General features: G+C 40.1%; 1 protein-coding gene across 1 annotated transcript in view; it reads left to right on the forward strand.

Annotated features, from left to right (window-relative positions):
- The window catches only part of DLG1 (discs large MAGUK scaffold protein 1), a 3205960-nt gene extending 3181374 nt beyond the window's left edge, over positions 1-24586 (forward strand). The window contains exons 27-28 of the mRNA XM_044070715.1: positions 4079-4170; positions 23033-24586. Of these exons, the coding sequence (XP_043926650.1) occupies positions 4079-4170; positions 23033-23139 (199 nt within the window). The 3' untranslated portion in view covers positions 23140-24586. The remainder of the gene's footprint in view (positions 1-4078; positions 4171-23032) is intronic.
- The last annotated feature ends 3136 nt before the right edge of the window (positions 24587-27722 follow it).

The following is a 27722-nucleotide window of genomic DNA, read 5'->3' on the forward strand; positions in this document are numbered from 1 at the left end:
CAGAGAGCTCCTCTATGTCTCTTTTCATGTAGTCCAGGGAGGTACGTCTCAGGTCGTTCACACCAGCATGGACAATGACTTTGTCATATTTGTACTTGCCATGGAGTGACCAGAGTGCTTGTGTTATGTGGCGGATTCTAGCGCCCGATAGGCAGCTTACTGTGACCCTCTCCTTGTTCATTCTGGTGAGTGGGACGTCAGTGTGTCTGACTATGGAGTCATCTATGACAAGTATGTTTGGTGTTGTATTTGGCCTTAAGGGCTGTGACTGCTTTGCACACTGCTTTTGTGGTTTATGTGTTGCTTGTGGGGTGTCTTGAGGTAGCAGTTGTTTGGGTGTCTGCTTTGGAGGCCTCTGCTGTTTAGGTAAATTTTTACTCAGAGCCTCCGAGTATGTCTTTGTGTGTTTATGTGTTTGATTCAGTGGTGTGGTAGCATTATGTGAGGCTGGTTTTGTGGTGTGTGTAGTTGCCTTCGCCACCTGTCTGGTCTTGCCAGTCCTGAGTTGAGAGAGCTCAGCCTCCAGTTTGGCTAAATAGCTGCATCTCTCGCAAGTATTTGTGTTATGTGGGAGGAGGAGAGGGTTGTCTGTGTACATGAGGCAGTTATAACATTGCCTCAAGATTCCCAGATTCACCAGCTGGACCAGAGAGGAGATTGACAACTGACCTTTGGACATGCTAGAATAATATTGGGAATTCCTCAATAATTGAAAGCAAGGGCCAGTGGGGAGTGAGGGTGTAGTGCTTTTAATTTTTAGTGCTGACTTATATAATTGCTTTAGTGAGCAAGTGCCAGGTAACTTGAGTGCAATGTGTTACAAGTAACTAAATGCAAAAATGACAAACAGTAACTTTCTTTCAAGTGAAACAAGGAACTAGCACAGTAAGCAATGCAGATATCACTAGTGATCCACAGAAGCGCTGAGAAACCGCGTATTAGGTGGAATTAGCTTCCAGGGAAATAACAAGCAAACAAACAACAAGCATATAAACAAAGCTAGATTCAGCAGGCCTGGATCTAATCTATGCTAGAGCAAACAAGGTGTACCAATTTCAGTAAGATACAGTTCAAATATTCAGGCACTATAAACCTTTAACCAGAAATTCCCAGCTCGGAAGGGCAGAGTCCAGCCTCTTCTCCCACAAGAGTGCAGACCACGAACCTTCTTAATGTAAAATAACTGGCCTGAAGCCCAAGTGCCTAAACCAGAACTAATACCCTTGGACACTGGGCTCTCAATCAGCGGTTCCCAACTTAGAAGGATGAAAGCTACCTGTCCTGCCACCACAGTGCTTGCCACAAACCTTCCTAATGTAATACAACTGGTCTGAAGCCCAAGTGCTTAATCCAAAAGACTTAGAATGATAGCTACACTTTAATCAAGTTACAACCAAGCAGTAATAAATACAATTGAATACTTTAGAGAATGTCTGGATTAGTGCTCAAGTTACACAAACAAAGCTAGATCCAGCAGGCCCGAATCCAGTCTATGCCACAGAAAACAAGGCGCACCAACTTCGGTAAGAAGCAGTTCAGATATGCATGCACTATAAGCCTTTAACCAGAAATTCCCAGCTCAGAAGGGCAGAGTCCAGCCTCTCCTCCCACAAGAGTGCAGACCACAAACCCTCTTAATGTAAAATAACTGGCCTGAAAGCCCAAGTGCTTAAACCAGAATAATACACTTTTAGAATAACAGACACTGAGCCCTCAGTCAGCATTTCCCAACCTAGAAGGATGTAAGCTACCTGTTCTGCCACAACAGTGCAGACCACAAACCCTCTCAGTGCAAAACAACTGGTCCGAAGCTTTTGTTTGGAGGTATATGTTTTGTATTTTAAATTATTTATTTATATATATATATATATATATATATATATATATATATATATATTTATTTTTTTGCTCCCCTTTTCGTGGGCACCTGACATCTGGGGCAAGAAAAACTGATGTAATGGCATCGGCTGCATGTTTTATACCCCTGACGACCTGACGTCATGGAAGAAGGGACAGCAACCGACGCAGGACCCAAGACTTTGTTAATCAGGCTGACTGAGGGCAATCTGCCAGGAGCTTACCCAAATGTAATAACTGCAACAGTGAATACACTCGAACATCTACATTTATGGTAAGTGTACACAACTGTCCTTTCTTGACGTCTCTTTTTCACCAATGAGCCAGTTTCTGTACAGTTAAACTCCAATTGGCAGCTATCTCCAAATTCCATTTGAATGAAAGTCCCACCTTTTCTTCCAGGCTGCACAAGGCCTTCCTCTAAGGGATTTTTCTACACAGACCTCCTATGAAGGACCCCCTCCCCTCCATAGGATCTCACTCTGGTGTTGGTCTTTAACGCAGAAGCCCTTTGAGCCTGTGGTGACCTGTGATCTCAAGTTCTTGTCCTGGACTATGGCCTTCTTGGTGTCTTGTTACTTCCGCCAGGAGGGTCTCTAAGTTGCAGGCTCTCTGCATTAACCCCCCTTTCATGGTGTTCCATAAGGATAGGATGTCACTCAGGACCAATCCTTCCTTTGTTCCTAATGTAGCCATGGAGGCTAATCTTAACCAATCTATTCAGCTTCCTGTGTTCTTGCCCAGTTTCCCTAATAAAGGGGAATATAAGTTACATTGTCTGGATGTCCATAGTCCAGAACGTTTTTGCCTTGAAAACTGAAAATTTTTGGAAGTCTGATCAGCTTTTTGTTGCCTTTTTTCATGCCAAGAAAGGACAAGCAGTTTCCAAGGTGTCTTATTTTTTGTTGGATCGCCAGCTGTATTTCTTACATTTATAAAAGCAGACACCTGGAGTTTTCCAGACCAGTTAAGGCTCAGTCTGCTAGGTCAGTAACCACATCTTCTGGCTTTTTGGCAAAACTTTCTTTCACTGAGATTTGTGCCACTGCTACTTGATCTAACCCTACACCTTTGTTCCACATTATCAACTGGATTTGGTGTCTAGGAACAGGGCTTCCTTTGCTTCCTCTGTGCTCCAGCATATCCTTCCTTGAGGACTCCCAGGGTTCATAGTATCTGGGGATTCTGACCCATCCATGATCAATAATGACACTGATAGCATCAGACTGAGTTATGAACTTACCATAACTTGAGATCTGTGCTATCCAATGTCATTATTCATCACATTCCCACCCTCCCTTTTCACTGCCCCTTTCCTTTCTATCTAGCAAACTCAATCAGGGTAGCAAGGGATCTTGGGAAGGGGAGGAGCTTGAGCTCAGGAGCTGTCCTTTTAGTTGCCTGCTCCATTGCGAGCTTCGATCCAATACCCATCCGTGATGAATAATGACACTGGATAGCGCAGATTCCAAGTTATGGTAAGTACATAACTCTTTTTATCAGGGATAAAAATGAGTCATAAACTCTTCACTAATTGAGCCACCCATACCTTTTTAGTGGTGTACACATTCCATGTTTTGCTTTTCATTATTTTGTACCTGTGATTTAAAACTCCAAAAAGTAATATGGGTGAGTCTTATTTTTCCATGTAAGCTATGATGATTAATACTTGTTCTTGGAGAGTACTTAGTTTGAATGTGTGTTGGTTTGGGATTTGAATTTGACAGCACATCTCATAACCATACCTCTCGATTTCTCAGAGCAGGAAATCGGGAAAAAGCCAAAAATAATGTTGGGACAAAGGGCCAAAAATAGGAGCAGATTAAATATTGCTTCTGTAAACTCAGATAGTTGCTAGAATAACAGGCTTTGCATTACTGTGTATTTTTTGATGGGTATAAAGTCTGAAATTCAAGTATCTGCCATTATTTATTATTTAGTGACTTCAATCTTCATGTTGATATCCCACAATTCCATTGAAGTGTGCAAGGTTACATGATTACATACAGACATTTTGTTAATCAGAATCCCAATCTTTGGCCAGTTGTACCTACTTTTCATGGACCTTTGTCCAGATTTTTGATGATTCCAGGTTGAAAGATATATTCCCCATATTCCATGAATACAGCTGTTACGGTGAGTATACTCTCACAACTGTACATTTATAGATATCCTTGAGAGCATTGTATTGCCTTATAGAATTGCATACTTTTTGTAATAGGGAAATGAATAAACGTTTAACAGAAGAACAAGCAAGGAAAACGTATGAAAGGGCAATGAAGCTAGAGCAAGAATTTACAGAGCATTTCACAGGTATGTCTCTCATAGTCATAGAAATGTTTACTGTATATAAAGTGTTGTGTATGTATTTTTGTTTTTTTTTTTTTTGAGCAGGACAATTTAAAAAGAATGCTTTCAGATGTCACAATTGGTTATTATGTAAAGCAATTTGCTGCCGTTACCCTGTAAAGTAACAGTGGCAGTTCAAGAATCCAACATTTGTTTTACTGACTTAGATGTGGCAAAGAGGCTAGTTTTATTTTCCAAACTGAATTAATTTTTTTGCTGCCAAGACCTGCTTTTTGTGAAAATTTGAGTTTAAGAATTATTTGAAATACTTAAAACTGCAGTGTAATTTGAAAAAGACACACACAAAGTTTAACATAAGTCATTTGTAGAAGTTTATTTGTTTTAGAGATTCAAAATGCCTGTAAATCTAGTTGTCAGATAACTCAGCCGTTTTGTTTGATATTGACCTTGTTTGTATCGGATGTAGCATATATCCTGTTATGATCCTACCAGTTCCAATAATGAAAAATATCTAAATATTTCCTCAATTGATGGCTCACCCATTAAAGTAGACTGTAGCCAAACTACATTAACCCTTGACAACTCAGTAGGTATGGCAGCTGTTGCAGTTTGTATAGGAGACCCTGGGATAAGCTCCTTGCAGAGCTAAAGCAAAAGAAGCGAGTAAGTTCAAATTCCAAACTGCCCACCTTCATAAAAATTGGATTGGAAGTCATGACATCACAACATCCAATCATTTTCTTCTTTTTCTTGGTATTTAATTTACCATATCCCTCTGTTGATTACATGATCTCCTTGTATATTAATGGTATTACTTGTACATTTTTATCAGCTATTAACTTCAGCTCTCACACCTTTGGTTTATATTACTCACATTCTGTTTGTCATTTTGTTACTTTTTCAATGTTGCCATGGAGTTGATGAGCTTTTTTGTATGTAAAATGACCTATGTAAAATCAGACTCGATAGTTGTCTGTTATGAAGCTATGTTAATATATACATTAACTTCTCTATTTATATTTATTTTTATATGTATTTTCATATCTGTTTTTCAGTTTGTCATGAGAAGTAATATGCATTTTAGTTTTACATTGTCATGAATTTTCACATTTATGTTGATTTATTTCTAAAGTTGTATTTGCAGTTATTCACCAGTTTGGGAGTTCTGTCACTCTCTGGTACTAAATGAAAATGTGACTTCCCAGCTGGTTAACAAATGTAAGTAAAACTTGAAGAGGTGTGTGTGTGTGTGTGTGTGTGTGTGTGTGTGTGTGTGTGTGCATCAGTAGCATAGAAGGAGTGGGCAATGGGGGCAATTACCCTGGTGCAAAGTGGTAGCGGTGTAAACGAGAGGCAGGCCATTACAGAAAGGCATTTGAATTTCAGCATTTTTTTTGCCCTTCACTTGAAGAGCTGAGAGGTGAGAACTTGGTGGGGCATGACACGGGCTGGGCGGCAGATTTGGTGGTGGGATGAAACTGGCTTTCCTGTGAGAGTAATATGCTGTCTGTATAGTGGCATCAACACATAGCATCTTTAGTTCTTTTTTGCTTAGCAGTACATTTTGTTTCAGTTTGTTACTGTTGTCATTCTGGTGAATGATTACTTTCCAGATTTGACAGATAAGTACTCTGCTGGGGAATCTTTTCATCCTTTTTGCTGTGTTTTTCTGGACGTTATTGCTGTTATGTAGCTGTGGATTAGGGTTCAGACATCACTTGTGTTAGTGGGTTATATCCATCCAGGAAAAGGTAACCATGTTTACAGGTAAGATTCCGGTTCCCCTCATAGACTTCCATACCTAAAGTGTCTTCTGTTTGGCATGCTCTTATAATATAGTTTTATATGAGATTTTGCCGGTTTTAATACAAACCCTTGAGGCAACTTTTCTGGTAAGTTGGCATGTCTACTGATCCCAAGCACTCACTCCTTTCAGATGTCCTGCATAGAAAGAATGCATTTTTTGTAGAAGTGGCCCATAAAAAAAATGATGGCGATCAAGGATATTTGTTCACCCCGGTGAATCTCCATAGGCTTGAGAATAATATGAAATTCGAGTTACCTTCACAGCCTATGGCCTCAAAATCTTCAACTGTTGATGCACCCAGGAAGTCATGTCCTCAGCTCTTAACACATTCTCCCAAACCAAGACTGTGTTTCTGTAGTTGGGTTAGAAGCTGCACCCCAGATGTCTGACTCTAGCACGCACTTCGTGCTCACAAGTGGAGGAGCAGTACCCCATGATGAGTATGCCATGATTATCTGTAGTCACAGTTTGGAGGTCTGGAAGTACCACCCACACTTGCAGGTCTCTGAGATTGTCATCCCTTGTAAGTCAAGGACCAAAATGTCCAGGATGTGGATGTCTGCCATTCCAAGCTCCTTCCCACTACCTGCTGCTTGGGTACAAGGCAAGTTCTGTGCTCCCACTTACTCCCAACACTAGTTTGTCGTCTTTGCCTTTATGCAGTGCTTGAATGTCATCACACCTGCCCAAACGATTGGTGCCAGGCATCCTTCCTCTGAAGAGGAAGAAGGAACCCTTCCTTTCAAGAGAGTCAGACTGCACTGATTCAGAGGAGGAAGACCGTATGTACAGGTTGTAAACGTCTTCCTTTTTGTGACATGACAAGCAATTATAAGGACACCCTGTCCTCTGGATCTACCCTGAGGCCATTTAATTTGGAGATACTTCCTCTCTTATGAAGGACTACTTCCCATGTGAATCTAGGGAGGTTTCAGGGACCAAAAGAAATTCATAAACCTTTTAGGCTTCAATATTCTTAAATATGTGGCTGCTTCTACAGTATTAGAGGTCTTGCAGCACCCAAGTACCTGACTCTCAACCTCCCACTCACAGGAAGCCTGACCAGTTGTACAATGTTTAGGCTGCTTTCAGATACCCCTACAAGAACTGTACATCATATTTGGCAGTAGTTTAAGTTGGTTCCAAGTCCCATTACACTTTCAATGATTTGGAGTGCAGGATCTTGAATAGAGTTGGGAAACAAGTGTACATAGCAGCACCTCTAATGTTCAGTACTCTGAACTGTCAAACTTGTATGATCAGGTGTCAGGGTGAGCTCCTGAACGAGCAAGCAAGGGAGATCTCTGACAAATCCTGGAAAACAAAAATACTGGAATTGACCCATCCATTTTTCAATCGAGTACACATGCCATTAGGTATGTCTAATACTGTTGATGGGGCATCCAGGGCTGCTTCCAGTGGTCATTTATTAGAAGACATGCTTGGATGAGGGCCTGTCCCTGCCAAAGGACGCTTTTTGCACTACTCCTCAATTCCTCCTTATACAAGTAGTTGCTGTTTCTGTACTTTGCTCATGAAAGCTTTAATAGTTCCCCTTTTCCACCACCTTTTTGAGTCAGTTAAACAACTGCTCTATCCCCCAGTTTGCAGATGTGGTAGGCGTTATCCTTCTACATGGTGTCCATAGTACTATTTTCAGGGCAAAGATAATAAAAAGGGTTAGAAAGGTTTCAAAAAAAAAAAAAGGTGGCAAACAAAAACAATAAATGCAAGGAAAGGCTGGGGGTTTCAGTGCCAAGGCTTTGACAATACACCATGCTTTTCTCCCTCTTTCACTTTTCCCCTACCACCAAAATCCCGATCCAAGTAGTCAAAATCCCCTTGTGATTTGTGCACCCACAAATAATATAATAATAAGGGGCTGATTGGTCACCTTTACAAATTATGTGAAAAAATATAACAGGAGACAGATGAGTTCTGCTTGTTGTCACCCACATGCTACAAGCTGAAGTTTCTGTCAAGGCTAACATTTCTGGAGATTTCATCAGTGCCAAAGGACAAAAGGCATCTGGTAAGACCAAACTAATTCTTAAAAGTACCAAAGTCAGAAATATTGACTCTCCAAGCTGTTCTGTCCTCCTTTTCTTCCCCCTGGCTCTTGATGGTTGCCCTAGATTTGAGGGATGCCTACCTAAGTTTCTCATTCACAGGGATGACCCTGATTTCTCAGGTTTAAGTGGGGAGTTAGCATTAACAATTTACCTCTTTGCCCTTTGGATTAGCTACTTTTCCCAGGGTCTATACCAAGTGCCTGGCTCCAACCATTGCACTCTGTAGAACAAAGGCCATTCCCATTTAGCCTTATTTATTATGGCTGCCTGATTTGGGTTTAGTCACGGGGGAGGGGATAAAGAGGGCAATCACTTACACATTAGACTGTTTTCAGAACCTGGGTCTCTTTCTTCGTCTTCCCAAGTCCAACTTGACACCCATTAGAATGTTTGTTTTGAGGGGCACTGCTGGACTCCCAAAAGCCTGAAGGCATTTCTGCCCCAAGACAAATGGACTCAGTAGCACAGTTCTTTCAAGATGAGACTTAGAGGTAGGTAGTATGTGCAGTGGTGTACCTTAGGATTCTAGGGTGCAAAGCATCTACCATCCTTGTAGCTTTCTAGCAAGAGTTCATATGAGGAGAGTACAGTGGTGCCTCAAGTATATGGCATCAGCACAAGCAGTCCTTTGAGGAGATTTTTTTCCTGTACTTCCAAGCAAAAGACAGACGTTCTAGTAGAGGATTCAAGAGGTACAGACGAAAAAAAAATCTGGGTGCCTTATTTAAACAGCACCTGAAAACAATATGTTAACTGCAGATGCCTTGGAAATTACTAGATGAGATGGCTCATGCCATCTGGGACAGGAGATTGTTCAAAAGCCACATCAACATAAAAGGCATGGAAACAGTTCCATGGCGGATTGGGATAAAGCCCTAGATGTTGTATAGGTGACCTGGTTTGGGATAGCATCTTGAGTGCTTGGAGGAGCTGGTAAGGGAGAATGAGTGAACATCTCCCTTCCTGGGGAGAGGGACATGCAGCAGTAGGTGTTACATACTGTAGATTTCATGCCTGGTGAGTTTGCACTGCAGTGTGCATTCACATTATAAGCCGAGGGGATTTTGGTGTGTGGAGGCTTGCTTCCCCTTGGAAAGCAGCTATAGTGCAGCACACACAGATGGTAAAGGGTGGTGCTTTCACCAAGGGAGATGATAGACCTCCCAGCAGGATTAGCAAACTGGTCTATATCCTGCCCACCTGTCTGTCGCCATGGGTTGAATGGGCTGATTGGGATGCTGGGGCAGGAACAAATGGGTCATAGGGGTATCTAGCCTGGGGACTCCCTGCCCCCAATCTGTGTGTAATGAATGGGGTCAATTAGGAGAAGGTAGAGGAGCCCATCAAGCAGGTTGTGGGGACATTAATAAACATGAAGGACATGTTGGCTGATCCAAGTAGTCATTGTTTTCAAGCTAGTCTCAAAGGTTGGGGTCCTAAACCTCATAACAGAGAACACCATGGTGATAAAGTATATAAGCCTGGGGGGGGGGGGCACTCATGCCTCATTTGCAGGGTAGCTGTGCAGACTTGGGAGACAGCCTTAAAATTAGGCACCTATATCAGGGCCTCCTACATAACACATCATCAGAACTCGTAGGCAGATTAGCTGAGCAGGACAGTAGCACAGAGCTCTATGAATGGATGTTAGACAGGGACCTCTTTCTAGTGCACAGGTAAGGTGTGCAATAAGTAGATCTCTTTCCTTCTCTGACTAAAAAAAAAAAACTGAACAAATTAGCGCTGTAGAGCACTATAGGAGAAGGCTTAGGAAGTGGATGCTTTCTTCTTCGGTTATTTTATTATTTTTTTGTTTAAAATTTGTTTACCGGAAAAGTCCGACTGGGACAGAGACCATTTTCAGCTGAGGCCCAGGGAGAAACGCTTCAGTTAGGAAGGTCTGTGTCTTTCTTTATCCTCTGTTCTGCTTCCCATACCTTCTCCTGTAGCCTTCCACATTTGCAATATCTGCAGGTTCTGAGTTATTTTCTGATCTCGTAAGGTTTGGGTTGTGAAGAGACTCCCTACATCAATGGAGGAGTCTAAGAAGCAGCCTCGGAAACCTTTCCTTTGATATGAAGGAACCAAAGATGGTACAGGTGAACACCACCTTTTTTTGCCAAGAACTTCATAATGTCCTAGGAAAGCTGGCATCAGCTTGGTTTGGTGGAGGGGGAGACAAACCTGTGGATGTTGGGCCTTCTGTAACAGAAGACCCAGCTAGCATAAGTACTGCAACACAATGATCCTACTCAAACGTGCTGTTATGATAAAGTCTTTACACAGTTGTACTGTATGTACTGTTAAATGTCAGTGACAGGTATGCATGTCTGATAACTTCCAGTCTAACCACCATGACTGGCAAAACTCTGCCTGTCTGTTTTCCACCATAAGTACAACGGTCATTTAGTAAAAAGGACAACATAATAGCTACACCAACTGCTTTATATAAAGTGAAAGAGCATACATACAGCCTCTACTCACTTAGGAGTACTGAACCTGAAATATTTTGTTCAAGACAACCACATCAAAAGTGGTATAATGCAGTCCACAGAGGTGATCAACAATTGTTTTAATTATTGGATATGTTTTAATTTCATACTACATTTGAACTTTCTCACATATTTTTTATGTACTTAATTTCATTTTAAAACATTTTAGTATAGTTCTGTGTTGTATCAGATCACATTTGTTGGTTTTAATCCTTTTCATCAAACCCAGAGAGCTTATGCTTGTTTTCCAGTTTTGTAGGCATTTCCTCCTCCTATGCAAACTTTGAGGTGGATGTTCTGGACTGATTTGTTGGGTATTCCTGAGCACATTTTGACAGTGGTGGGGCAGGGAGGTATCAGATTTACTTCTTTAGGGGTAGCAGTCTTACCCCCCCTTACAATACCCATGGTCCCAATCCTCCAATGTCTGGTAACAAGGACCCACTCTCCCAAGACCCCCTTTAGGGCTGTGTATTCTAATGCTAGGCCAATTTACAAGGCAGGTAGTATTTCCGATTTTTGACTTTGCTTGATTAGTGGGCATCAGAGAGATTCAACTTGCTTGTGTCAGTTACATAACCCCCTCAGAAAAGCACTACCCCCTTAAAGTCAACATTTCTGTAGGGTGTACACTCTGCAGTGGGAATTTGGCCATGGGAACATGCAACAAAGGGAGAGATGAACCTGCAAAGTGGCATCTCATCACTTACTCCTGCCCCCCAGGCCACTAATTGAACTGTGGCTGCCTGGGTAATACTCCAGGATTTATACCACTTTATGAACACAGCAGCTTTCCAGCTACCAGCAAAGCTTTTCATTGTGATAAAGCCATCACTTTTTTTGAATAACCTCTTCATACAGATTTATATTTATTACATTATGCCAACAAGCTGCATATGGAAAGTTCTATATAATGTGCATGATGTTCTTCATCTCACATTGCTGCAGTCCTTACACTTGGGTAGTCCGCTGTCCTCGGTCGGCCCGAATATCAAAGTATAAGGCTGACGTCGGTCAAGGCGCATTTGACTGACATCAGGACGTCAGGGTACAAATGCGCATGACCGACGTCATATCCTCAGTCTTTTTTGCCGCATGGTCCGATGCAGAAGCAGCGTTGCAAGTGCCGGTTGGCGTTCTGAAATTGTTCGATTTCGGAGTTTCAGACCGAGTCAAAGTTGGCTAAGTACCCCGTTGGGGAATATTTTAGTTTTTTCTTGCCTCAGTGGTTTACCGGATGTCAGAAAAAGTGAATAATTGTATTTCTTGTGGGAAACAGATACCGCATAGAGACTACCATACTTTGTGTATTCCTTGTTTAGGGCCTGAGCACGACGTTGTTGGGTGTCGCTCTTGTGCTAGATTCAATAAGCGCACTATAAAGAGAAGATTAGATTGTGCCAGGTTAGTCTTTGGGAAGCGGTGCAATTATAAAATGCCGTCGGATGCTCCGACGCCCGCTTCTTCGAAGAAGCGCAAGGACAAAGCAGTTAAACCTAGGCTAGAGGAACCGTCAGTACCGGACGCCGGTTCTTTAGAGGTGTCGGTGGAGCCGGTGGTTCCACCGGAGGTTTCTTTGGGATCCCAGGGAGAGACTTTGTTATTGCAGGATGTGGCCTCTCAGGAGGCAGGCCAGGCTGATGGGGCTTCTCAGGTTACTATACTCCCCTCCCTGCCTAGGGTGGTTAGGCCCTCTCCTTCTGTTTCCAAGGCTTCTCCCAGGGGCAGGCCAGGTTTAGCTTCAGTTGGTGTTACCCCTAGTTCTTCAGGAACTGTGCCCAAGAAGCATATGCTTAAAATGGCGGAAGATTTGATTACTTTGATTAGGGGTTCTATGCCCCCTCCTGATAAGAGACCTAGGGTGGAGCCTGAGCTAGGGAGTTTTGAGCAGGCTTCAGATGTTTCAGAGTCTTCGGCTGAAGACTTGCAGGAGTACTCTCCTTATTCTGATTCTGATGTGGATGATTCTACTCCTCCTGCTTCTCCTCCTGAGGATTTTTCTTTTTCAGAAACTCTTCATTCCATGAGGGAGCATTTTAAGTGGGAAGGTCAGGACTTCTCTGATTCCAGGAAAAGGCTTAGGGAATTTTTGTTTTACCCCAGCATAGGCCTTTGGCTATACCTCCTGTTTTGGATGTAGTGGAAGATGTTTTTACAGAGGCTTCTCTTAATCCTGATTCTTTGCCTCCTGCTCCTGTTAAACCGGATAGGTATTACAGGGTGCCTGAAGCTCATAAGTATCTTTTTAAGAGTCCTAGGGCAGACCCAGAAACTGTTAGCCAGGGGCCTAAAGGTGTTAAGGCTTCTGTTGTAAAGAATCCGGTTCCTGCAGATAAAGAGGCCAGGGCCTTGGATAGATGGGGAAAGAAAGTTTATACTTCTTCCACTCTTGCTATGAGGGCTTTGAATTGCCAGTTTCACATGTTGAAATACCAAAACTATCTCCTTTCACAATTGAAGTCTAAGGTTGATGCTCTGGCAGAAGGTATTGATTGTAAAGAGTTGCAAGATTTAGTACATGTTTCTGAACAGGTGGGTAAGCATTCTTTGCAATGTGGTTTTGATGCTGTACAGGCCTCGTCTAGGGTGGCTGCCACTGGGTCAGTTCTTCGCAGGCACGCCTGGCTGAGGGATCAAAATTTATCTGACTATGTTAAAACAAGGATTTTAGATGTTCCTTTACAATCTGACGTGTTGTTTGGTTCTCCTGTTGAGGCAGTTTTAAAGAAAATGGAAGACAAGGCTAAGTCTATGCAGACTGTTAAAGATTTTTTGCAGGTCCAGCCTCCAAAGTTTAGTAGAAATTGGCCTACTAAGGGGTGGACGTATCCTTCTTATGATTCCCAGTCTAGGGGTAGATCTAGACGTGGTAGGGGCAGAGCTCAGGGCTCTTTCAGGCCTAGAACAGGGAGTTCTCCTGCACAGTCTTCAGGTGAGGGCAGGGGTCAGTCCTTTCGTAAACAGACCCAATGACCTACCTTTTCAGCTGCCAGAGCCTTCTCGCCTGGCAGCACCTTTGGGAGGAAGGTTGGCACTTTTCAAAGAAAATTGGAGTTTAATTACCCAAGACAGATGGGTATTGGATATCATACACCACGGTTACAGGTTTTATTTCCATACCTTGCCTCCTTTCAAAGGCATGCCAGACGTTCCTCCTCAACAAAGAATAGAGGCTCACAAGCAAGTTTCTCTGTTACTCCAAATAGGGGCCATACAGCCGGTCCCTATGCCAGAAGTGGGCCTAGGATTTTATTCTCGCCTGTTCCTAGTACCACAGAAGGGGAACACGTGGAGACCAATTTTGGATTTATCTATCCTCAACACTTATCTGGACATTCCCAAGTTCAAAATGTTGACGTTACAGCAGCTTTTACCTCTGCTGGGCAAAGATCATTGGATGGTAACTTTGGATCTCAAGGAGGCTTACCTTCATGTTCCTATCAGACCAAGTTGCAGGAAGTATCTGCGTTTTTGAGCTGGGACTTCTCACTATCAGTTCTCTGCATTGCCCTTTGGCTTATCTACTGCGCCCAGAGTGTTCACGAAAGTTCTGGCTCCAGTGATAGCTTTCTTCAGGCTAAAAGGAATACAGATCTATCCTTATTTGGACGACTGCCTGATTCTGGCTCAAGGAAGGGAAGAGCTTCTTCATCATTTGGAATATGTGATAGCAGTGCTAAGATGCCTGGGGTATTCTGTGAACGAAATAAAGTCCAGTCTAGTACCCTCTCAGGACATGTGCTTTCTGGGTGTGAGACTGAATACAGCATCCCAGATGGCCTTTTTAACCCCGGACAAACAAAAGAGTCTTTCCCTTTACTTCCATCAACTATCTCATCAGTCCGGGCTGACTGCAAGGACAGTCCTTCAAGCCTTAGGGTTCATGGCATCTTGTATTCTGGTGCTTCCCAATGCCAAACTGCATATGAGGAAGCTGCAATGGTATCTCAAAAATGTATGGACACAGCACTGCCAGGATCTGGACACTGTCATTCAGATAATACCTTGCATTCAAAAGGAATTTTTGTGGTGGGCTCAGGAATGTCACCTAAACAAGGGACTCTCTGTGACCCGGCCAGAGGCGAGTCAGATTTTAACGACAGATGCCTCAGACAAAGCTTGGGAGCTCATCTAAATGGAAAGTGGATACAAGACAAGTGGCCTGCCAGACTACAACATCTACATATCAACCTGAAGGAGATGTTAGCAGTCCAGTTTGCATTAATAGCTTTCAAGGATTTACTTCTTCCAGGGCAGGTGTTGATTCTAACAGACAACACAACTGTCATGTGGTACATCAACAAGCAAGGGGAACGATTCTTATCCTCTATGCAGGCAAGCAATGATTTTGTGGGAGACTGCTCTCAGTTTACAGCTCAATCTTCAGGCAAGGTTTCTGCCAGGAGCACAGAACTCCTTAGCAGATGTGTTGAGCAGACGAATTATGGATCCCCACGAGTGGAAATTGGATCCTCATGTATTTCAGAAATTGACAGTGTCATGGGGAACTCCAGACATAGATCTGTTCGCTTCTCCACTAAACCATCAGCTGCCAAAGTTTTGCACAAAAAGGTTTCATCCCACAGCTTGGAAAGTGGATGCTCTTTCTTTCAACTGGAACAGTCTTCATGTGTATGCCTTTCTACCTCTGCCTCTCCTCCCAAAGGTACTTCTAAAGGTCAGACAGGACAAGCCAAGGATGATTTTAATAGCTCCAGATTGGCCTCGACAGCACTGGTATCCATTACTGAGAAGTCTGGTACGGAAGCCTCCATGGCCTTTGCCTTCGATTCCACGCCTGTTGTCACAGGAGGACAGCCATTTGCTCAATGTCAAGCTTCACTCTCTGCACCTAACAGCCTGGCATATTCTGTTTTGAACCATAGTGGGCCTCCTCTTCCTCAGCAAGTTTTGAATGTTATTTTGGAAGCTAGAAGGCCTAGTACAAGGAAAGTGTACGCAGATAAATGGAAGAGATTTTTATTTTGGAGTGCAGCAAAAGATTTTGATGTTTCTGAGCCTAATTTGAGTGTGGCTCTTCAATATCTTACTGAGTTACTGGACAAAGGTTTGTCTTTCTCTTCTATTAAGGTTCATGCTGCAGCAATTTCGCTCACTATGATTGTGACCCACCATTGTTTTCTCATCCTTTGTTCAAGCAATTTCTTAGAGGGGCAAAGAATATAAGACCCCCACGAAGAGCTCCTACTCCTGCTTGGGATCTCAATTTTGTGTTGGAGAAACTCACTCTACAACCTTTTGAGCCTGCAGCTACTTCTGAGTTGAAATATTTATCATGGAAGACTGCTGTTTTGTTGGCCATTACCTCTGCAAGAAGGGTTTCTGAATTGCAGGCCCTTATGGCGGTTGAGCCTTTCTTAATTTTCCATAAGGATAGGGTATCTTTACGTACTAATCCTTCCTTTATGCCTAAAGTGGTTTCTAGTGTGGCTTTAAACCAAACTATTCATTTGCCTACTTTTTATGCAAATCCCCAAAATAAAGGGGAAAAGATTTTGCACACTTTAGATGTACACAGGCAGTTGCGATATTATTTGGATAGAACTAAAGGGTTCAGGCAGTCTCAGCAGTTATTTGTTTCTTTTGCTTTGAGTTCTCAGGGCAAGCCTGTGTCAAAACAAACTATTTCTAAGTGGATTGGGTTTTGCATTGCTTTCTGTTATTCCCATCATGGCAAGGAGATTCCAGCTGGGATTAGGCCTCATTCCACTAGAGCTACTGCCACTTGACAGCTTTTTGAGGGGTGGCAACCAAGGATATTTTGGAGGCAGCTACTTGGAGTTCAGTGCATACTTTCTCTAGGCATTATCACCTGCCACTTTACTCTAAATCCAGGGCTGGTTTTGCCACTGCTGTTTTGCAGGGCATTTTGGCAGCTCCTGCTTCCTTATAGTTTGGCCATCCTCCCATACCTCTGCTTTGGGATTCTACCCAAGTGTAAGGACTGCAGCAATGTGAGATGAAGAACATAGTACAGTTTTGTACCTACCATAAATGTAGATGTTCGAAGATCCACATTGCTGCAGTCCAATTTACCCTCCCTCCTTCCCCTCTGTAGTTAGAGGTGGTTGTGTGGGTTGAGTTGTAAATATTGTGTATATAGTGTATATTTTGTACATATAATTAGGGCAAGGGTGCTTGTTTGTTTGTTTGCTGTCTTTTGGTTTTGACCTTTATTTTTAGGGTCTTCTGACATCTGGGGCAAGAAAAGACTGAGGATATGACGTCGGTCATGCGCATTTGTACCCTGACGTCCTGATGTCAGTCAAATGCGCCTTGACCGACGTCAGCCTTATACTTTGATATTCGGGCCGACCGAGGACAGCGGACTACCCAAGTGTAAGGACTGCAGCAATGTGGATCTTCGAACATCTACATTTATGGTAGGTACAAAACTGTACTTTTTGGTAACCTGTTTTTCCTGTGGTGTTACTTATAATTATTTAGAATGTGCCTTTTTCATGTTCCCACCTCTTAGACTAGGATGAAGTACTGCCTGAGGTTCTACCCAAATGTTGTGGTTTGTTCTTAGTGACCTTCCCTGAAGAAGACAGTACAGCAGTGAAAGTGTATGTTCATAGAGGTCAGTTTAACAGTAGCACACAAACACATTTCCCTAGCGTCCTGTATGTATTTAGTTCCAGATTCAAAAAACTTCTTTGGCAGCTCTTCCTTTACTTTATTGTTGGAGAAATGCAATTAAAATCTGAAAGTTCTTGCCATGCAGCTCTGTTTATTTTTGCTGAAAGATGTTCATATGACTGAGTAAGTCAGTTTTTAAGGCAGTGCTCTTGGGTTGCTTCTGAAAAGGGACACGTGTGTCCAGTGGGCTTACCTAGTTAACATTTAAATAAAAGGCAGAGTTACAGTACTTTTTCTTCTCTAAATAAATTTCAAGATGCAGGTTAATTTATAATACTTTCTTTTCACCTTAGTTAAATATATTTCCAGATACATTTATTTGCAGTTTACCGACAATCCTTTTGCTTCTTTAACTACTAAATAGCAGTAAAAGTGAAATGTAAAAGAGCAGTATTTAAGTACTCCAGCCAGATTGCAGAGTTGATTAGATTTTTAGTTCATAAATATGAGGTTTTTCATTTGTAAACAATTCTGTTCAACTCTATAAATCGTACACTGAAGACTGTTTTATTTTCAAATACAAGTTAAATGTGTGTGTTACTGCAGTAACAGTTCTCAGTTGTGGTGTCTACGTTGTCTGTATGGCTTTTCACTGGATGCTTTGTGTGTGTCCTGTGATACATTGGTTTCCTATCCAGGATTGCTGCCTGTCTTGACCCTACCCTTCCATGCAACCCCAAACTGGATAAAGAAACAAACAATACTTTCTATTATCCAGTTCATACCTCTCAATTGTACCTTATTATGGGGCTAAAAAAGTTTGTGTTGAGCGAGTTTCCACAGTGAAAGGGTGTCTCACACATCCAGTGTTTGAAATTTTTCACTGATATCCAGCATAAGTAGAAATTAATCACATTAATTCATTAAAAGATATTTTATGTAAGTAAAACCAGCACATTTTAACCATCTTATAACCTTCCTACTTTCAGATGTTAGTAACCTGTTAGTATGTTTTCCACATTTTGTCCATTTGTTCCACATTATGAGGGCTACTGTTCCTCATTTTGGAGATAGGAGGTTGAGAGCTATGATTCAGCTTTTCTTGTTTTAAGGATGCTTGTACCTTCTTTATAGTAAGCATGAGTTAGTCAAAGTTTTTTGCTATTGTCTTGGATGCATACTACTTTTTTCTTGTTTGTTTATCTGTATTACTTGTTACTTTATTTTCTGTAGTAAGATACTGTAATTCTGATGTATAAATGTGAACTGTGAAGTCAAATGTGCAAGATTTTAACTTTTTTTTTTCAAAACAGTTTTATTGTTTTAACATATAAGAGAAATATCATAATTTTATACAAGTAATTAAAAATAGGTATTATTATAATATTCAACAAAACAACTAAAGTATTTACAAAGACATCCACTACAATCAGATCAATTAATTAAACTAAAATACCATGCTATTGAAATTAAAATTTTTTTAACAAATTTTGTAAATTATCCCATACAATATAATAAGATGTTTTTCTATTTGTTCTTGTCCTAATTGTGTTTATTTCCATATGGCACACTATATTCATAACATTTTTAAATTCATTGAACGAAGGAGGTGTATCTGAAATCCAATTTCTAGTTATTATTTTCCTAGCCACTGCTAGAATAGACCATAACAAGGGAAGCTTAACCTTTTTAACACTTTGAGGTACAGGTGTGTTGAATAATATAAGAGATTTAGAAATAATGAAATTATCTGTAAAAAGAGCCTGCAAAAATTCATTAATTGACTTCCAGTATTCTTTCAATTTTATACAGTCATAAAACATATGAGCCCAGTCAGCATTAATTTCTACATTACATCTCTTACATAAATTATCTTTATTATTTATTTTATTCATCATCAAAGGTGTATAAAAAGATCTATGTAAAAATTTCCATGTATAAAGTCTCCAGACAATGGAAGACGTAGCTCTATAAACAGATTCCAAAATATATTGTTTATCTTGTTGATTTGGTGGGTCCCCATTAATAGAAGTGAAATAATTCCAGTATGAATCTACACTGTAAAAAGTTTCTTGTCTGATAATTTTATGTATGTATGAAAGTTTACCTTTATCAGAAACTTTATGTTGTAAATTTAATATCAAGTAATCAATCAGTGTTGGAATAGATTCTTTAACTGTTATAGACATTAGATCTATTTTATTAATGAGATGTTGTCTAAAGGTCTGAACCTCTAACCAGCAAGTTTCTCTTCGATCAAATTCTTGTTTTAAGAAATCTAGATTTTTAACTTTATTATCAGATATCAACTGATACCAGTACTTTAGATCATTATCTATAGCTAAATGAGTTCCTTCAGAAGTAGATGACAAAAGCATACCCTGAGTATACATTATAGGAATATAATAAAATTCCATTCCCTATACTTAGGGTGCATGAATATAAAGTTACGATAACTAATAATAATATTTAATGGGTAACAAACCATATGTTTAGGTGTAATAGGTGAAGTACAAAATTCCTTTAGTAACCATAACATGGAGTTATTTACAATCATATTTTTATGTGTTAAGGAGATTTTCATGAAGTGCATACTAATTAGCTCCTAATAATCTTTCCATTTTGTGACATATGACTGATCTATTAATAAAGTAATAACTTTTACAATAGAAGAGATAGTATATAAATTAAAGTCTGGAAAAGAAATACCCCTTGAGACCAGCTATTAGTATGTTTCTTTAATGCAATCCTAGGTCTATTAGGTGCCCATAGGAAATTTAACATTAGTGTATTCAGTTTCTTGATAATTATTTTTGTAGGTGGAAGTATTATTGATTGTATTAAGTATAAAATCTTGGGGAATATTATCATTTTAATAATTGTAAGACTCTCCTCCATAGTAAAAACATATTATTCCAGGTATTAAAAAGATTTTGTATATTAAGAAAACAGGTATTATAATTATTATATATAATAGATTTAATATCTTTAGATAGTATTATACCTAAATAAGTTATCTGACCTGAATTGGGTACATATTTAGTAAAATCACTAATGAGAATATTTTTTCGTGTATATATAGGTAGTATTTTAGTTTTTCTTCATTGAATATTAAACCAGAAATACTTTTAAAATTCATCATGTTATCAAATAGAGACTGCATAGAAGAATTAGATCCTGCTGATGTAATTAGAACATCATCTGCAAAAGTTGAATTTTGGATGTTGTATTTTCATCTATTTCAAAACCCTCTATGTCAGTACTGTTTCTGATCAAATTAGCCCAAGGCTCCATTACTAAAGTGAATAATAGTGGAGAAAGTGGACATCCTTGTTTTGTACCTTTAAAAATGGGTATTTTTTGTGAAACATAAGTTCCTACCTTAATATAAGCCAATGTTCCTTTGTATAAATGCTCAATTAGATTTACAAATGCATCTGAGAAGTTTGTGCACTTCATTAAGGTAAACAGATAGTCCCAACTTACTGAATCAAATGCTGAACTTATATCAAGACTAATAAGTGTTAAATCTTTCTTTTTCATATTTGCAAAATCTATTAATGTTAAAGTTCTTCTTATATTATCAAAAGTATTTCTATTTACAATGAAGCCTGTCTGATCTATATCTATAATGCCGGGAATGATTGTCTTCAATCTATCAGCAAAAATACTCATAAACATTTTATAATCAACATTAAGTAATGAGATGGGCCGATATGAAGAACATCTAGTTGGATCTTTATTAGGTTTTAAAATTGGCGAAATAAATGTATATTGCCAAGATGGGGGGGTTATTAACTCAGTTTGGGCCAAAATAAAAACCTTATGTATTAATGAATATGTACTTTTAGAAAGGATTTTATATATCTCTGGTATAATACCATCATTACCTGGTGCTTTGTTTGATTTAAGCTTATTTATTTGTGTAATAACTTCTGTATATGAAATACTCTTGTCCAATAGTTTAATCTGTGGTTTATTAAAGATTTTAACTTTTGAATGTTTTGCATTTTTATGTTCATATTTAATTTGAATATTTTTGAGATTAGGTAGGCTTTTTTTTTTGTTATACGTAATTATACCACAGTATACACTTTAGTCTAGACAGAATTGTTAGCCTGGCAATCTGTCTTCCTGCAGTGAATGCTGGCTTAATGAAGAGAACACAGAGCAATCTAGAATATGTAAGGGAAGCTTTGTACTACGTACATGTCAATGTAGCCAGGACAATAGTCCTGCTGATTCTTCACCATATCTGTCAACTATTCAGAAATTTGCTTCATATCTTTGGTCTGTTCCTCATAAAATGTTTGGTTTTCTGACAAATCACTTAGGATTGAAGTCACTATATAAATGACATACATTTGAATTTCAGACTGTATGTCCTTCAAAAAATGCATGCTAACAAGAAATGTTATTTTATCAACTTTCTAAGTTTATAAGAGCAATATTTAAAAACTGCCTCCCCCCCCCCCCCATTATTTCAGGCATTGTCCATATTTCTTATCCTAAGAGTTCGAGAAGTATATTTTTCGCAGGGAAGATGTGACTTATTTTTTCAGCTTCTGGGCTTAAGTAGACTTGAATAAGATGTTGAATTAAGATCATTTGCAACATCAACAGAATGGTTTGGAGGGACATGTTTATTTCACAGAGGATACCGCTGCTGTGGAACAGACTCCCCATCCACAAAAAGTGAAGCACATCCCTGTCCATTTTAAAGTGCAACTTAGATCTGTGGATGGAAACAGAAATTTTACCCCAGGACTTCCCCCTGTACTACTAATAGAGGCAGCTCCTAAATGCTTTATCCCATGCACGGGTCCCCTCAAATTATTTTTGGTATGATCTCATTTAATTTCATTAGGGGTAATATACAGTTATCATGTATGGGATAGTTTATTTTGAGCACAAAAAGAGAAACTGGCTAGGCTTAAAGTGACCCACAAAGGCAGCTAACAAAGAACTTGCCTATGAAACTGTGCAAACCCATGTTTTTGATCTGCTTTCATAGTGGTATCTCTCCGAATATCTACCTTTTATAGAAGGTATACTTAAACCTGGCTGTAATTTATAAAAAACAAACACACTCCCTGAAGTGCGGCTGTGTGAATAATTCAGGCATGGGGAGGGTAACAGTGCTTTAATCAAAATAAGTGCACAGCAGGTTGAGTAGGCATTTTTAACAACACAGTAGGTGCAGTTTGGTAGGGCTGACAGAAAACTATAACAGCGTTCCTACCTTAGAATAACCACAGACTTTAAGCTCTTGAGTCTCGGGAGTCCCTAATTTAAAGGATAACCCAAAGTATTCTTCTTCACAATTTCATAAGTAATTGTTGTCGCAACACTTGTATCCATCTTACGGTAAGAAATAAAATGCACACCTTATTTTTCTTTGTATCTTTGAATCGGTCCGTTCAAAAGAAAACATAAACTGGAGTTAGAAATGAAGACCAGTATAAAATTAAAATATGTTATCAGTGTACTCACTAATTTTATGATAACCACAGCAACAAGTCCTTCCATCTGTAAAATGAAAAATGAGCAAGTTCTTTGCACCCTTCATTTGAAGAATTGTGAAAAATCTGCTGTTATGAGTGTTATCATTCATGACTGAAATACGTTGTTGCACAACACAGCTGAGCTCTCCTGATTCTGTTGCCAGGTATGACTTTTTGTATTTGACTTGGCTAAGGAAGAAACCAATTTCATAACTAGGGGAGTGCACAGGGCCAATAAGTCTGCAGTAGTGGATTTTGTATACTTGTCAGTGTTTTGTAGTTTTCCTTCATTTGCCACATGTACATTCTTTAGGGTTGTTTACTGCACACTGAAATAGTAATTATTCTGTTTTGTTAATATATTGTTCTGTTTTCATTTTTTTGCAGCCATTGTCCAGGGAGACACTTTAGAAGAGATATACAACCTTGTGAAGCAGATTATTGAAGAACAAGAAGGCCCTTTTATCTGGGTTCCTGCCAAGGAAAAATTATGAATATGCACATTTTTTTTTATTTTCTAATCGACATTGCCCACTACATCTGGCAGCCCTAAACTCCTTTCTGCAGGACCTGCTGATACTCTTGTATGACGTTAGCCACTGCCTCTTTGTAACATCTGAGCTTCCTGTCATGTTTGACAGTTTGGTTGTCGTCCTTAGTTAAAATAGCTTTTTATACAGGAATTTGTTCAACTGCACGTTTTCAGCAAGGAAAGGAGGAATGGTCTGACCATCTATTAAAGTGGGATTCTGTGGTACAGTTCCTTAATGTTTAAGGGAAAAAGTGTCTTACACCAGTTTTTAGAGAAGCTTTACTTGTCTTCATTTTTGGTTTTCGTAACAAAGGACAAACTGTCATTTTAAATTGAAAAACTTGAAAGCAAGTTTGCACGTTCAGCTTTAATAGCATGGTTTGGCAAATGTGCTTTTTTATCTGCTTTTGCTGCTCACACAGAATGATTTTATTGTTGCTGATAATTTCACAGTGGTCATAATTTTTGGCAGCATCTAATGTCCATCAGGCTGCACCAAATGTCTTAAGTAGTCATTTCTTTTTAGTAGTCATCCTCCTCCATCTTGTCAAGAAAGTTTTGGGTGCTTGAAGTGTTTAATTTAATTAGGAGTAACCAAGTTAAATTAATGTATAAAAATGCAGCATTTTTCAAGTGGGGTGGCATTGCATATGCTGAAAGGGCTGAGGGTCATAGGTTAATATGAAGAGTATATTCTTAGGTATTTCAGATTTTAATAAATAACCCACAGTAACTGTCTATTTTGTTATAAAATATATATATTAAACTTTCTTTGTCTAAACACTATAATTGCAGGAATTATTTTCTTTACATAGTTGTATACAAATATATATATTTTCCCCATTTACTTTGACCACCTGCTCCTTTTACATTTTAGGAATATTGTTTGGAAATTAAATTACCACTGATCTTTACAAATTCAAAATGGGGAGTAAGGTGGTTGGGTAAAACCAGTATTTGGAGGAAAATGGCTTCATGAAAAATCTTAAGGGCAAGTTCTCCTCTCTTATCTATGCCTTTTTTCTTGTAATATGCATGATTTTAACCAAGGATGATTTCATAAGTATCGTTTTGATGCATCTTCCCACCTGGAAGTGCATATGTCAGATCTTCCATAATAGATGTACAATAGAACTGTACAGGTTTGTGTTCATATAATATAAATTTATTTTAACAGTATATAGGAATTTTCTCTATAAATAAACAATGCCTTTAACAAAGTAAAAGCACTGCTAGGTACTTGAACATTGCTTGTTATCCAGAAATGGTTGTTTTATATGAAAATATATGCTTCTAAATAATTACTTCATGACTGCTTTCTTACCAAAACTGTGACTGGTCTGTAAATAAAAAATGTTGTCATTCCATTTCCGCCAAGAGGAGAACAGCTAATAAAGTTTATTATGCAATGTCTTGTTTCATTGTTTTAATTTAAAATGTATGTAAAAAAAAAAAAAAAAAAAAAAGTATAGTATAGTGTGTGCTGCTTGGGAGAGAGGAGAGACTGTCCTCTCCCAAGGAAGCAGAGTAGTTACACTGCAATTTTTTTTTCCCTCCTCTCTCCTTCCACCTGTGCTGTGTTGAAATATTTTATTTATAGCATTGTGAATTACCGATGAGACAAGTGTTGGAAAAATAAAAAAAACATTTTATTCCATAGATCTGATGTTGTCCTCTTCATTCCTCCTCACAGTCAGGTTCAGATCCAGCTCAGCCACATCTTCCATATTTGGATCTGACTGTTGAGCTCCTCCGTCATCCCATAATGCACTACACCCACCCAAGCACCCCAGATCTCGTTTGCCACGTTCAGAAGACAGACGGAAGATCCACTGTCTTGAGCGATCTTATCCTTTCATAGATTTTTGGTATTGGCTCATGTACTCCTCCCTCGTTGTTGCTAGTTAGAGCGCATCTTAGTTGATAATTCTGTAGTTCGAAGTGATAAGGTAGGCCTTTATAAAGTTTCTTCCTTTTCTGCTGTGTGCTTCTCCTCTTAGTGGTTTACAGTTGGCGCATGTGTGCTCTTTCTTTATCTGTACACTTTGTCTTATAAAGTCTTTCCTTGCAAAAAAAAAAAAAAAAAAAAGTGTGTGTGTGACGGTTTTAATTTTTCTCTTTTTGGTGGGGTTCAGCCACTGTTCTGTATCTGTTATTTCAGACAAGCCTTCTTGTTTCAAGGGATGCACTTCTTGTGGGCACAAGATCCCCAATTAAGATGCCCACAAGGAGTGCATCTGCTGTTTGGGTGCTGAACATCTTAAAGTCTCTTGTGATACATGTTTTTAATTTGCGTGTACTGGTGGATATACACAATACGTTGATCTTGAGGGGTCTACTTCCTTCCTCAGCTTCTGAGGCTAAGTCCCCCTCCATGGCTTCATGTTCTTCCTGCAAGGACCCTAAGCAAAGGCCACTCTCTACCTCTGAGAGACCCCTTGGAGCCTAAGACTAAGTCTAAGAAATCATGTATTGTGGTCAATCTCACTTTTATTTTCACTGATTGGATTGGATCCAATGTGTCAGATCCATCTTGGCCTTTACAAAAGTTCGAGGACTTCAGCAAAGCTCATGGGACTCCTTCCCTACCCATAATGCAGTTCCCTAACTTCCTTATATCTCCTTTGCCACGCTGAGAGGAGGTTCTTCAAGCAAGCTCTGGGCTAAGTCTTTGAATTTCTCTAGCATTATTTCTTTAGCTAGTAATTTCCTTCCCTGTTATTTTTCTCCTTGTATTTTTTGTAGTATTTCCTTATTAGTAATCCCCCCCCTTTGTTAGCATCCATTTTTAGTTTAGGACGTCTAACTCTCATCCCAAACCTTTTTCTTTTTCTTTAGGGTCCTTTCTAGTTATTTAGGACTAAATCCTTTCCTTTCCCTTCTGGTTACCACTCGTTTCTGTTTGAGAGTGGTTAACCAAAAAGTCTTTTTAAATTAAAGGACTTCTTCCTCTCTCCCTACAAAGTCCATTTAAGTTAGAGTACTTTCCCTTACCTTTCTGCTCCGTAGTTTAAAAAAAATACTAGGCTGGTCTTTCTTTCCCTTATTTTTTGGCTTTTTCTCTGGGTGCGCTTCAGACTTCTTTCAGTATGTTCCAAAAGGAAGGGAAGCTGTTAGGATTTAAGAAATGCGAGAAATGCAGCAAGAAGATGCCCCTCAGTGACTCGCACACATTGTGTGTATGCTATTTGGGGCCTCCTCATTTACAAGAATCATCTTCTGTATGCCACAACTTTAATCAAAGGGCACTTATGGAACGTAACAACAGATTGATTTTGAAGGGGTTGATAGTTGTTTCTTCTTCTTATCCCTCTCCTCCTAAATCAGAGAAGTTTAAGAGGTCAAGGAAACGGCCTTCTCTGGCTTCAAAAGCTTTGTCAAAACCGAGAGCCAAGCTACCAAAGACATCTGCTTTGACAGCACCTACAGAGCATTCAGCTTCTACGAATCCGGGAACTTCCTTGGATCAGTCCAAGGCTTTGGATCTGAAGACCTCCACAAAATCTGCTCCGAAGACCCCATTGCCCACGGAGTGCTGCTGTCGGAGCTGTTCTCCATCCTTGGAACCTATTACGTCCCAGCTCCCTTCACCCTTTCTTACCAGGTCCTGATCGCCAGTGTTATCCACTAGGAGTCTCTCAGATGAAGATGTGGATAGGGTGATGCAAAGCCTTCTCAAGACACCTGCCTTGGCCAAGCTTCTTTTGAATCCAAACCCAAAGGAGTCTGATCAGATTCATCCATCCCCTGCGGTGCCTACTTACTCCTCTGATCCATCCTTCAGTGTCGGAACTGGAAGACTCCGACATCCAACTGGTGTCTGTATCGGATCTGGGACCTCTTAATTCCTTGGAGCTGATGTCCGCCCTGAGCGTCTTCGCCCAGTCGGAGCAGGAGACCTCTGGGAGCCGACACTCACTGGTCGGGTCCTCTGAGCATGTTCAGATCTCCTCGGATCTGACTGTCTCTCTGGGAGCATCGGCGCAGGTGGGTTTGGCTCCCACCTCTTCTTCGGAGCTTCCTTCTCCTGCGTTGAGGGCTCTTTCGCCTCTGACATCTGTGTTGTTGGGTCTGGGAGTTCATTGGAGCAGGGACAGTCTGCTTTTCACGTTATAAGGAGGGTGATAACTGCTCATCAGTCTCGGGGACAGCCTCCTTCGGAGCTTCCTCAGTCAATGTCACAGGTGTCTTTGCCTCATCACCTCCATCCACCACACCGCAGAGATCCAAGGCCTCAGGATGCTCCCCAAGGGACTCCTCCCCCCCCCCTTCCAAAACTTCTCCAGAATATCCTACTGAGATAGTACCTCAGAAAACATCATGCAAGAGGAAGCATCTGGACTCCACAGAGGAGTCTGTCACTTTGGATACCGACCTCGATGAAGCAGAAGGGACCCCACGGTCACCTCCTTGGAGACATCCTGGAAATTCTGAAATAGAGAGGTGATTGGCAGTGCTCGTCCCCTTCAGCCGGCTAGTCGATATACCTGAAGGCCTCGGATCTTACCCTTCTACCTTGTGGGTGACACCGCCTTCCATTGAGCT

The sequence above is a fragment of the Protopterus annectens genome, chromosome 4.part1 (genome assembly GCF_019279795.1).
Source record: "Protopterus annectens isolate FY-2018-M chromosome 4.part1, PAN1.0, whole genome shotgun sequence".
In the NCBI taxonomy this organism is placed as follows: Eukaryota; Metazoa; Chordata; order Ceratodontiformes; family Protopteridae; genus Protopterus; species Protopterus annectens.